Raw genomic sequence first — 13,310 nt, forward strand, 5'->3', positions numbered from 1 at the left:
GGCTTCCAGGAAGAAGGGACGCTCCAGCTGAGATCTAAAAGATGAATTAGGGTGAGTTAAGAAAAGAGGAGTGGGGAAGTGTTATCCCTGGCAGAGGTTAATTTAGGTGTGAGATGGAAGGGTGAGCCTAGCCGTTGCAGAGCCCATGATCCAGTGGGGTAAACAGATGTCACCAGGGACACCTGATTGATCAGGGCTGAGATGTAGGAGCCCACGGGGCATCTGACTCAGTGTGGAAGGGGGAAACACCTGAGCTTCCTCCTTGCAGGACAACTAGGAGTTAGCAGACAAGTAGTAGAGAAATGCAACCAAACCAAAAGATGGTCCTTTGAAAAAATTTATACTACTCAAGGGGGAAAAAAAAACCACATAAATTTCCATTAAAAGGAATGAAAAAAATGAGGCATTAGTAAAGAGCCTAACTATAGGATGACAAAAGGATACTGATCAACTTTAGTCAATAAATTTGATAATGCAAAGGAAATGGATGGTTTCCTTGGGGAAACACAATTTAACAACCTTGGTACAAGAAGAAATAGAAAATCTGAATAGTAGGGGTGCCTGGCTGGCTCAGTAGAGTGACTGTGGATCTCAGGGTTGTAAGTTTGAGCCCCACATTGGGTGTAAAGATTACTTAAAAATAAAATCTTTAAAAAAAAGGAAAATAAAGGGGTGCCTGGGTGGCTCAGTTGGTTAAAGCCTCTGCCTTCAGCTCAGGTCACGATCCCGGAGTGCTGGATCGAGCCCCACGTCGGGCTCTCTGCTCCTCGGGGAGCCGGCTTCTTCCTCTCTCTCTGCCTGCCTCTCTGCCTACTTGTGATCTCCGTCAAATAAATGAATAAAATTAAAAAAAAAAAAGAATCTAAATAGTTCTGTATCTGTTAGAGACATTGAATCAATAATGAAAGACCTTCCCGTAAAGAAAACTACAAGCCCTAGGTGACTGAGTGGTTCACTTGATTAAGAATCTGACTCTTGATTTTGGCTCAGGTCATGATCTCAGGGTGGGAAGATTGAGCCCCGTGTTGGGCTCCATGCTCAGCAACAAGTCTGCCTAAGATTCTCTCTTTCCACATGCCTGTCCCCCAGCCTGTGTGCATGCACTCTCCAAAATAAATAATTTTTTTAAAGAAAAGAAAACTATAGGCCCAGATGGCTTTCCTGGTAAATTCTTCTAAACATTTAAGAAAGAAACAATACCATTATCTAAACTCTTCTAAGTAATAGGAAAAGTGAAAACACTTGTTTAATGAGTCTAGTAGAATACTGATGGCAAAAACCCAACAAAGTCCTTACAAGAAAGGAAAATTTGAGGCCACAATCTCTTGCAAACATGGGTTCCGATATCCTGAACAAAAATATTAGCAAGCAGAAGCCAGCAATATGTTAGAATAACAAGTCATGATCTAGTGAGATTTATTCCAAGACTGCAATGTTGGTTTGCATTTATTTGAAAAGCAATCAATGTAATTCACCTTAGGAATGGGAGAAATGAGAGAAACCATATGATCATATTATACAGGAAAAGCGTTTGATAAAATCAGCACCTACTCATGATAAAAGTGCTCCAAAAACTAGGAACGGAGAGGAACTTCCTTAATCTGACAAAGCTTATTTTATCAAAGTCGTTCAGTTAACACCATATTTATACTTAAAGATTAAAATGAAAACTTTTCAGGGCGCCTGGCTGGCTCGGTCACTAGAGCTTGTGACTCTTGATCTTGCGATGTGAGTTTGAGCCCCATGTTGGGTATAGAGATCACTTAAAAAAATAAAAGCTTTAAAAAAAAAAAAAGAACACTTTCCCTGACATTTGGAATATGACAAGTTTCACCTCTTCTCGTCAATATAAATTGGAGGTTGTAGCTACTATGAAAAGGTACACACACCCCGCCCCAGAAAATGAAAAATTAAAAAAAGCTAATTGAGAAAAACTGATTAAGGGGCACCTGGCTGGCTTAGTCCATAGAGCCTTGATGTTGGGGTCATGAGTTCAAGCCCCATGTTGTGAACAGAGTTTACTTAAACAACAACAACAAAACCCCAAAAACCCAATTAAAAGCATACACATTGAAAAAGAAGTAAAACTGGTTTCTGGCTGATGATAGGACTATGTACATAAATAAGCCAAAAGAGCCTAAAAACAAGCCATTAAAATAAATAGATGTTTTTTGGAAAGATCGCTGGATACGAGATGAATATACAGAAATCAATTGTATTTCGGTAAGCTGCAAACTAACAATAGGACAGTGGGTTCTAAAATACCATTCACAATAGCACCAAAAGTCTTCAAATATATAGAAATAAGTTTGACAAAAGATGTATACGAGAACTCTACTCTGATGACCTAAAATACGGCTGAGAGGAATTAAAAAATCCTTGTAGAAAACAGATAAAGAGGCAGCTGGCTGGCTCCATTGGTAGCATGTGACGCAGTGTCAGGGTTGTGAGTTCAAGCCCCACACTGGATGTAGAGATGACTTAGGAAGAAAGTCTTAAACAGTAACAACAACAACAACCAATCAGATATTACCCTGTTCATGGACTGGCAGACTCAGTGATGGTATTAAGGCTCCACAAACTGAACTCTATATTTGGTTTAACCCCAGTAAACATCCGCACATGCCTTTTTGTTGTCAGGAATAAGTTGATTCTAAAATGTGTAAGACATTTAGAGATCCTAGAATAGAAGATCTCAAGGAAGAACCAAGTTGGAAGATTCACACAAACAGACCTAAAGACTTAACTTTATTTTTTTTATTTTTTGTTTTTTAAAAGATTTTATTTATTTATTTATTTGACAGACAGAGATCACAAGTAGGCAGAGAGGCAGGCAGGGTGGGGGGGGAAGCAGGCTCACTGCTGCGCAGAGAGCCGGATATGGGGCTCGATCCCAGGACCCTGAGATCATGACCTGAGCCGAAGGCAGAGGCTTTAACCCACTGAGGCACCCAGGTGCTCCAGGACTTAGCTTTAAAGCTGATGTCATTAACACAGAGGAGTGTTGGTGCAAGGAGAGACAACTAGACCAATAGGACAGGATAGACTGTCTAAAATTAGACCTCCACGTAAGTGGCTTTCCGATAAAGGTAGCACTGCACCTCAGTGGGGGAAGGATGGTCATTCAGTAAATGGCGCAGTTGCATAACCATATGGGAAAAAAACCCTTGGTTCCCTCCTTCCCTTGGACATTGGCAATGTCGGGATATACGTTTGGTTGTCAAAACTTGTGGAGGGCTACTGGGAGGGACCAGGGAGCAAAATTGCCCCCAGCTGAGAACCCCTGGTGTGTACAAGTGTAAAAAGTCATGGAGCTGAACTCAGTGGGACATTTTTTGCATCTCATTTCTCAACTGAGAAGTGAAAGCACACACACACACACACACACCTCTTGCTAAAAAAGCAGCTCCTCAGTCTTAACCGTAGAGAACAAACTGATGGTTACCAAAGGAGAAGTGAAGGGTAGGGAATGGGTGAAATAGGGGAAAAAAAGTCATTTCGCCTGCTCTATAATTATATATCAGCTTAAATTAGACTGAACTAAATCAAAATATTTCCTTCAAGAATTTAGATTTATGTCTTCTAAAGATATCACACAATTTGAGGCTACAGAAAGTGAACTCATATTTTCTGCGATCAGATGATAAAAATAGCGTTCTGCTTTGTGCGTACTAAACACACTTAACAAAAGAGCTATGGGGGCACCTGGGTGCCGCAGTCGGTTGAGGGTCCGACTCTTGGTATTGGCTCAGGTTGTGACCTCAGGGTCGGGAAGTTGAGCCCTGCGTCCGGCCCGTGCTCTGCGAAGAGTCTGCTGGAGCTTCTCTCCCTCTGCCTCTCCTGCTCGTGCTCTCTCTCTCTCAAAAGAATGAGTACATCTTTAAAAAAGAAAAAGAGAGCCATGTACTTTAATTTGTCTGGTATTGAACGAGCTGGTCTGTCTCCACCTTATTAAACTTTATTTATTCATTACCAACATTTTACTTCATTTTGTAAGAAGCCTTTTCTCTGCTTTTTTATTTATTGACGACCTCAGGAGCATCCGTTGCAATTCCAGGCATGATGAGAGAAAATAGAGAGCTAATGAAACCTACTGTATGAATCAAACAAAACAAAACAAAACAGGCCTCTTGAATTCTCTAGAACTTACCTGGGAGGCAGCAATGAAGGAACCCACTGAAGTCAAACAGTGAGCTGTGGTCCTTTTCACGTCCCTGTGTCAACCCCAGCTGAAAGGTCCCCCTGCCCTGGCCACTCTCCCAGGCTCTGTGAGTAAAGCAACTGATGGATAAAGAGCCCTGCCTCCCCGTTTTCTGTCTCCGGGGTGAGGCAGTGTCCTGTGACTCAGCTGTCTCAATGCTGGGAAAAGTGCTGCTCTAGGCTCCCTAAATGCCCACGGGGAGAGCATGGGCCGCATGGGTCCATCCACACAATGAATGACCACTCCGCGATAAAAGGCAGCTACGAAAACCCACAGCAACTCGAGCCATCTCAGATGTAATGCTGAGCAAACGAGGACAGAACAGGGAACACAAATGATTTACTACGAAGAAGTCAGAATAGGACTTGGAGCGTATATGTATATCTATGGAGGAGGTCAGATGGTGGTTTGGGAGGGTACTGACTGGAAGAGGGCTTAAGGGTAGGAAGCCCTTTGGAGTACAGGAATGTTCTAGATCCTAATCAGGGTGATGCTCAGGTAGGTGGAATGTAGCAATGTTGGGAGTATTTGAGCCCCACATTGAGTGTAGAGATTATTTAAAAATAAAATCTTAAAGAGTTTTCTTAAAAAAATCATTCCGCTCTACACTTGCTAGTTGTGTATTTTATGTAAGTTATTTTTCATTGAAAAGGAAAAAAGAATGAATTTACTGAAGTCATTGGTTAAAAAAAAAACATTTACGTAACTCAGTTGTATTTCTGTAGGCCAGCTGCCACCAAATTGAAAGTGGAATTTATTTTTTTTGAAGATTTTTATTTTAAAAAAGTTATTTATTTATTTGAAAGAGAGAGAGAGCATGACTAGGGGAAGGTGCAGAGGCAGAGGGAGAAGCAGGCTGTCCGTTGAGCAGGAGTATGATGCAGGGCTCGATCCCAGGACCCTGAGATCATGACCTGACCGAAGTCAGATGCTTAACTGACTGAACCACCCAGGTACCCTTAAAGTAGAATTTAAAATACCATGAATAATAACATTTAAAAAAAATCAATACCTAGGAATAAATATAATCAAAGAGACTTGCAAAGAAGAATTATTTTATTATTTTTAAAATTTAAGTAATTTCTGCACCCAACATGGGGCTCGAACTCACAACCCTAAGATCAAGAGCCTCGAGACTTGCAGAGAAAATTAGAGGCTAAGTGGAAATCAGATATTACATTCGTGGGTTGTGGATTGAAAGACTCAATATTGGGGAGAGGCTGCTATCCAGGAAAGTATCTGTAGAGTCACTGGAATTCCAGTCAAAGTCTAGGACAGTGACTTTCAGCCTTTTGCCTGGGTTCCAGTTACACATGCAGTCACACACAACACAAGAACAAAAGTTTTGGGAAACCATACGTGTCCTGACTAAAGGTTGCCTTTGATGCTTCTGTTACATTCTAGAGTTTCGGTTTTTTTTTTTTTTTTTTTATCGTATCTGTGAGCTTGGCTTTGTTGTTTCATTCCACATATAAGTGAGATTATATGGTATTGGACTTCCTTAGACTTATTTCTCTTAGCTTGATGCCCTCAAGGGCCATCTGATGGTTTCTCTTATATTCTTGATTATATATATATATTTTTTTAAAGATTTTATTTATTTATTTGACAGACAGAGATCACAAGTGGGCCAAGGGGCAGGCAGAGAGAGAGGGGGAAGCAGACTCCCCGCTGAGCAGAGAGCCCGATGCGGGGCTCGATCCCAGGACCCTGAGACCATGACCTAAGCCGAAGGCAGAGGCTTAACCCACTAAATTACCCAGGTGCCCCTCTTGATCATATTTTTAATACTGGTCTGAAATGGATTGCATGACCCATTACTGGGACAGGACCTGTGGTTTTAGCAATATCATGTGAGGGTAGATCAAATTCTAGAAAATCGTTGTTCAGCTGAGAGCCGACTGACACATGGTTGATCCGTGGCGTGATGGAACGTAGGATAGAGACACCACCTGACTTTGCTGCCAAGCCCTCTCCCATAGGCGGCCCCCTTCGTGACAGTCACAACGCACCGGGTAGTGTGTCCATCATCGTCACACTATATGTGCTCTTTATTTTAAATTTTTTACAAATATTACACAGAGTACAAGGGGCCTTACTCTAGCCACCAAACAACCTGTGGACCAGACCTGGGTAATGTGGAAGAATGATCTGGCCTAGGGATGGGGGAGGGGAGGAGCACTCGGAAGGAGACAGTGACAAGCGAATAGTACGAGAAATGTGTAAACATCATCTGTGAAAATGGGGAGGCTGCGTGGGGACAGAGAGCTCGTCTTTTATACCAGGGCTGGGGGCTCAATAGAAAACGTGTAAAAAGCAGCAAATTTCCAGGTGAAAAACTCAGAGACGAGCGGCCTACACTTACTATCAGATCTCAGGGTCATGATGCTAGGAGGAAAGAAGGCCAGTTAGGGCAAGATTCAAGGGGCCGTTGGGGTGGACCTGAAGATGGGGCCTCTGACTTTTAAGCTTATAGCTTGAGTAGTTGATTTTTCATGTAGTGTGTTAATTTTGTTAATGAAAGGAATGGCGGGATTTTGTGCTTTGGTTGTGTTTGAACCAGCTTCTAGCACAGTGCAGGGACAGGGGCGGGAGGCTGGGGTGGGGACCTGCTGACACTTTCAACAGGATATACTGGGGATCGCCTGTGTGCCTGGCCTACTGCTGGCAGGGGACACGCAGGGGACACGCAGTGATTGGGACAGCACTAGGCCCTGCCCTCGGGCTCACGCAGAGTGCAGGCAAGTGCCTGGATGACCAGATTGGTCCCAGTTGTAACAGATGCTCTGAAGGGAAGACACAGAATGTCAGGACCGACGTTCCTGAATAGGGAGCTCAGGTCAGGAGACTTGGATTAGCGGATGGGGTGTGGGAGAGACTTCAGGAGATGGAGGAGACACGTGGCTGAGAGGCTGTGGGGGTGGGAAATACCTGAGTCCCAGGTCTCTGGCCTGGTGACAGGATGGACCCAGGAGGAGGAGCAAGTGTCTGTTGGGGGTGGGGATTCAGGGTCAGGTCTGGACACAGTGAGGGTGAGGTATCTGGGAGACATCTGGGGACCTGTTGGATGCCCAGGTCGGGTACTGTCCTGTCTTGTCCTGTCCTGGCTCCTCATGGCTACCCCTTCTTGCCAACACCCCATTCCCACACGGACCTGAGCCCCAGATCCGAGACTGCCATCGGCCCCTGCTCTGAAAGCCTTCTCTCACACACACGCTCTTGAACTTCACTTCCTATGCCTGCGTGTGTGCCCGCACCCCGCGTACCCACTCCCTTTTGCATACCCAGGCTCGACCACTGACCCGGCTCCTGCTCTGTCCACAGTGGGATGCTGGGATGGAGGGTGGGCAGTAGAAGCTGGCACTGTCTCTCCTCACCGCTCTCCTGCCACTCTGCCTTGTGGTCCTGACAGGATCATGTGACAGCAAAAGGCCCGGCACCCCAGGGCTGGTGTGTGGTCATCACCTTCCCGTTTTACAGGGGCAGCCCGAAGTGGGCTGTCATGGCAGTAGGTGACAGAGCTCCAGGCCAACCCCATCTTGGCCTGAAGCTAGGGACCTCAGTATGGGAAAGGTTTGCACAGCCCAGACCCCAGGAACCCCACTGCACCAGGGCCTCTGTAACAACTAGCAGAACAGGGCGCCTGGGTGGCTCAGTGGGTTAAGCCACTGCCTTCGGCTCAGGTCATGATCTCAGGGTCCTGGGATCGAGTCCCACATCGGGCTCTCTGCTCAGCAGGGGCCTGTTTCCCTTCCTCTCTCTGCCTGCCTCTCTGCCTACTTGTGATCTCTCTGTCAAATAAATAAATAAAATTCTTAAAAAAAAAAATAAATAACTAGCGGAACAGCAACCTCAGTGGCGGCAGTTTTGGGGGGACCCTGGGAATGCTCCTCAGATCCCCCCGCTGGCTCCAGGCAGAGCTCGTCAAACATTCCCGCCGCCCCACCCTTTTAAAACAGTGAGAAGTTATATATCCTCTAGTGCATTTTCAAGGTGACAGCTAAGACTTCTCCATGAATTCAAGTAGACGCAGAGGATATAATTTCTGATGTGTCATGAATATTGATGTTTTCCGAGTTGGCGCCATCCTTCCTTCAAAGCATGGAATGCAATCCGCATAACCCTTGTAATTTGGCGCCCACTGCTCTTGGTTTGGGGGGGGGGGCTAAATGAACAAGCTGTTCTCTTACAGTCAGAAATTTCATATTGTTCCTTGAACTTTTGTCCTTGAACTTCTATTCACGCTTCCCTTACAGAATTCTGTCTAATAAAGTGTGTGTCAGCAACCACAATAGGTACAGCCGTCCAAATTTTAATTTGTGCTTCACTTCTGGGGACCATAAGATTGTAAGTGTCCTTATTCTCTGGAGTCTCTGGATTTTCAAAATCACTAGCGCACAATTCACGTAAAACAGTTCATATGTTATGCATTTACGTTGATGATTGCAAAACGTTAGAAGTGAAGTGCTATATGTTGGACCTGAATCTCCACGGGAACTAGACCGCAGTTCTGTGTATCCTGGATGGATGAGAATTACTGCAGGAGGGAGTCAGGGGCCGGCATCAGCTCTGCCTTGGTTTTTAAGACTCAGATGCCGAGCATCTCCCTGCACAAAGGAGCAGCTAGGCAAGAGAGCTTTGGTTGCAGCAGCCGCAGTGAGCTCGTGAGCCTCGTGCAAGGTACGTGCCCCACACCTCACGGCAAAGAGCTCATGGGACGGTTCCCTCCCTCCTCAGGGTTGGTGAAAATCGGGGATGGGAGCCACCAGACTTGCAGAGAGGCTCGGTTAGCCCCGTTCATGGTTGCTTCGCATGCGTTCCTGCATTGCGGGGGCCCTTTCTTTGGAGCCAGGAGGACCCTCTACCCTGCAGCCCTCTGAATTTGGGGAAGCTTTGGAAAGAAATTGGGTGGGGGGGGGGTCTGCCTTTCTCCTGAGAAGTGGGTTGGATAACTGCTGCTTGGCAATCCCGCTGGGGGCTTGAGGGGAAGAGCAGAGTCTGCCCTTGAGCCTTTACCTTCCAAGGACTTTGTGTCCTGGGAGCTCCTTGTAACCCTGCAAGGGCGTTTCTGCCCCATGCCCCATCTCCGCCCCCCCCCCCCCCAACAGACTGAGGACTTCCCTTCCTGGGCAGGGTTTCTGATTCCCGGCTGCTTGGCAGAATCCTCTGGGAAATTGAGGACCACCTCAATTTCCTGGGGCCACCCCAGGCCGCTGACTCAACATCCCTGGGCTAGGCCTGTGTGGTCTTGGTTAAGGTGATCCCGCCTCCTCCCAGTTCTGGCGGTGGTGTCCCCAGTGCTCCAGACTGGATATCCCAAATGCAGAGGGGTGGGGCTTGTCGGGGGCTCCTGGCACACAGACCTGACCCCTCTCTTCCCCCGCAGTGTACCACTGGGTGGAGATGCGGACCAAGATGCGCATCATGGGCTTCCGGGGCACGGTGATCAAGCCGCTGAACGAGGAGGCCGCGGCCGAGTTGGGCGCCGAGCTGCTGGGCGAGGCCACCATCTTCATCGTGGGCGGCGGTTGCCTGGTGCTGGAATATTGGCGCCACCAGGCGCAGCAGCGGCACAAGGAGGAGGAGCAGCGCGCGGCCTGGGACGCGATGCAGGACGAGGTGGGCCGCCTGGCGCTGGCGCTGGAGGCCCTGCAGGCGCAGGTGCAGGCGGCGCCGGCACACAGCGCCCTGGAGGAGCTACAGGCGCAGATGCGGGAGGTGCGCGCCCAGCTCTGCGCCCGGGACCCGCCGGCCACGCCCCAGGCGGCATCCGCGTGTAAGGTGCAGGAGTCTGCGCAAGCGTGAACTTGGCCGTGGTTGTGTGTGCCCCGATGTGGCCTTCTCCCCGTACTGCCCCCACCTGCGCTAGCCCTGCGGAAACCCCCAGGATCTTGATGGAACTTGGATTCAGTCAGCCCCTCCTGGCCCGCGGGACCTTCCACGGGGGACAGGCCCCAGCGGTGAAGCCGTCCCCCCGAATCGCCCTCCAGCCCTGATTCATCGGTACAGCCCTGAAGCACATGGACCTATGCGGTCCCAGCCAGGAGGACAACAGGCTCACTCTTCCGGCAGGAGGAAAAACGAACGGGACTTAAGCTGAATCAAGCTGTGACCCCATTCCCACCCCCACCCCCATGTCTGTGACACCCTTCCCTGGGACGCTCATCCTTGTCACTGGGACACCCCTCCCCCTTGGTGGGTCAGCACAGACCATTGTAAAGAAATGCAGCGTGGTTCGTGCACTTCTGTCCCCGGCGTCTAAGGTGGGCTCTAGCTGGATTTTGGCCGCTCTCTTTGAGGGGCAAACGGGGGCTCCTGGCCTGCAGCTGATCGGCTGAATGCTCTGTCTTCCCCCCTTAACGGGAGCTGAGGTACCCTGCTGTGACCCCAAGTGGGAGATACCAAAAGATCCCCCAACACCCCTTTGTGGTGGAAAAATGACTCCTGTCTAAGGCTAAATCCAGCCCCGGCCCCCTGTTGAGCTGTCCTCCAAGTCCCTCAGCCTTTCCTGACATGCCCTCTTCCGTGGCCTCTCCCGACACAATGTCATCATATTTCTCCTGTGCCATCCAGATCTGCTGACCTCTGTGCCCTTGCCCTTCTCCCGCTGGGGCTCTGGACTGATCCGGCCGTCCCCCTTCACGCACTGGCCCCCTCATGCCTCCAGAGCCCTCGGCCCCACCTCCATCCCACTAGACTAGGCCACCCGTTTGTCTTTCTGAGTTTCCTAGGGCTACCAGAACCATGACCACAAACTTGATGGCCTAAAACCACTGAAATGTGTTCTCTCACAGTTCTGGAGGCAGAGATCTGAAGCCAGAGTCTCAGCAGGGCCATGCTCTGTCAGCGCTCCGTCCGAGGGCCCTGGGGGGCCATCCTTCCTTGCCTCTCCTGACTTCTGGGCACTTCAGGCATTCCTTGGCTGGTGGCTGCAGAGCTCCAGTCTCTGCTTCCTTCACGTGGCCTTCTCTTGAGTCTCTTAGAAAGGCACTTGTCTTTGGATTTAGCCCCCTTCCCCCAAACCTAGGATGATTTCACTTCAGGGTCCTTAACTTAGTTTACAGAGTTGGGTTTTTCTTCCCAGATACGCTCACGACCACAGTTCCATGGGTTACTGTGTGGACATGTCTTTGGGGGAGCCACCATCCAACCCACTATACCTCCCCGCCCCAAAGAGGACGCTGGGACTCTTGCCAACCCCACGGGACACGTGGCCTTCCTCACAGGGATGATAGGAACAATCCAGAAACCAGCCTTTACCACTGGGTGCCTCTCCCGGGAACCTCACTGACGCGGGAGGTCTGTGTTATGTTGCCCTAATGAAAGAGCCCCAGAGTGAGGAAGACAACTTTAGGATGTGTCTGAGGACACAGGGATCTTCAAAATGGGGGCAAGTCTTGTTAAAATGAGAGAAGCCGATGTGTGTGCATGAGCAGCGATCCTATGAACTCTTTCTCTGAGACCCAGGGGAAGCAAAGGGACTTGCCCAAGACCACGAAGCCCGTGGCTTACCAAGGTGGTGAAGTAATCAGAGCAGGGTGGGGGGTGGGGCTCAGTGAGGGCGATGGGAGAAGAAGGGGTGCAGGTGCTAGAGAGCCCCGGTAGGGGAGAGGGGAGCAGGGAGCCGGTTACTGGGGAGGAAGGGTGGTTAGGGATCTCCACAGAGACCCAAGGCATTTCCCAGAGGCAGCATTGGGAGTGGGGGTGGAGGGGCTCAATTTCCGTTCAAAACAGCCGCAGACCACACCTGAAATCTTAGCATTTAGTGAGCAGGGTCAGATCCAAGATCCATTCTACCTGGGCTGGGTTCCAGCAGCTCGAGATGAAGCGGGAGGGGCCAGCTTTCTCTCAACTCCTTCCTCCCTCACCTCTCTGCCAGGGTGTGCTGGGGCAAGGGGGCCCGGGCAGTGGGGGCTCTGGACACAACTTCTACCCAGACAGAAACCCAAGAAACTGGGGTCCTGAAAGATCATCTTCGTCTTCTAGATGAAGGGGAGAAACTGATTATAGTGGGAGCTGAGGAGGTGGCTTCTGGGTGGAGGTGTCTTTACAATCGGAAGTGACCTGAGTGGGTAAATGAGAAGAAGATTCAGAGAGAGTGAGCACTGTGAGGATGGGGTGAGGGACGGAGCCAGGTGAGCGGGCTCAGGGCCCGGTTTCCATGGCTACTCCTGGGGGTGCCCTGGGACACTGACCCATCTCTAGAGCACAGGTCGGGGGAGGTCAGTGACTGTGATGTGCTCCCCACTCCCATGATGGCCATAGATAGTGGCCCTTACCAATATTTTCTTCATTGCATTCATGGGAAAATGGAGGCACGGAAAGGGGGGGGGGTCACCTGCCCAAGGACACATAGGCAGGAAAGAAGCAGGAGTGGGACCAGAGATGGACAGTCTGTACCAGAGCCCAAGCTCCATACACCTACGCCGGTCTTTACCCTGATGTGCCATTACTGTCCCGTCTCCGAGACTCAGACCTCAGAACTCAGCTCTGCGTGTCCTTCTGTGTGGCCAGACATTGTGGGATGCGTCAGCTTTGTGCACTGGGTGGGATCAGGGTGTGTGGGAATGCAAGGAATCCCCTCTTGATGCACGAGGCTGAGACGGGAGCATGCTTCATTACTCTGGTTTCCTACTAGCTGAAGTTTTGTATATATTTGTGACTTGGGGAGAGGGGTAGAATAAATTCATAAATGGGGGTGCTTGTCTTCAAGTTGATGTATTTTTTTTTTAATCTGCAAAAAACCCCTGTTACAACCTTAAAAAAACGTCTTCCGACTCCTTTCATTCAGGAAGCTTTCAGGTGTCCACCATGTCCCCTGCCGTGCTCTCTGTCACGCTAGGGTCCCAGCAGTGAGCCAGACAGCCACAACCCTGCCTTGTGGCGTCCCCCGTCCAGCAGGGGGACGAGCATATCCAGACTTTGCTTGTACAACGTTAACCTGTGTGCCCTGCGGTGATTTGGGGAAAAATTGCCTCATTGAATCCAGACGGGACTCGGGAGCGACGGGGGGGGGGGGGGGGACAGAAATCCATTTCCCATTTACACTGGCTCACAGAAGCCTCAGTGTCTTGAGGGCTCTCTGCCTCTCCCATCTCTGGCTCGGCTC

At 49.3% G+C, this 13,310-nt stretch overlaps 1 protein-coding gene across 3 annotated transcripts in view; it reads left to right on the forward strand.

Moving 5' to 3' along the window:
* LOC309853035 (optic atrophy 3 protein-like) overlaps positions 1-12,913 on the forward strand; it is a 45,929-nt gene extending 33,016 nt beyond the window's left edge. For 2 of the 3 annotated variants that reach the window (XM_082710667.1, XM_082710666.1), the window contains exon 2: positions 9,588-12,913. In XM_082710667.1, coding sequence (XP_082566793.1) covers positions 9,588-10,006 — 419 coding nt within the window. In that variant the 3' untranslated portion in view covers positions 10,007-12,913. Of the gene's footprint in view, positions 1-8,457; positions 8,882-9,587 lie in introns of all 3 variants that reach the window. The other variant, XM_082710668.1, reaches the window with a different exon arrangement.
* The last annotated feature ends 397 nt before the right edge of the window (positions 12,914-13,310 follow it).

Source organism: Mustela nivalis (genome assembly GCF_964662115.1).
Source record: "Mustela nivalis genome assembly, chromosome: 18".
NCBI classification, from domain to species: Eukaryota; Metazoa; Chordata; class Mammalia; order Carnivora; family Mustelidae; genus Mustela; species Mustela nivalis.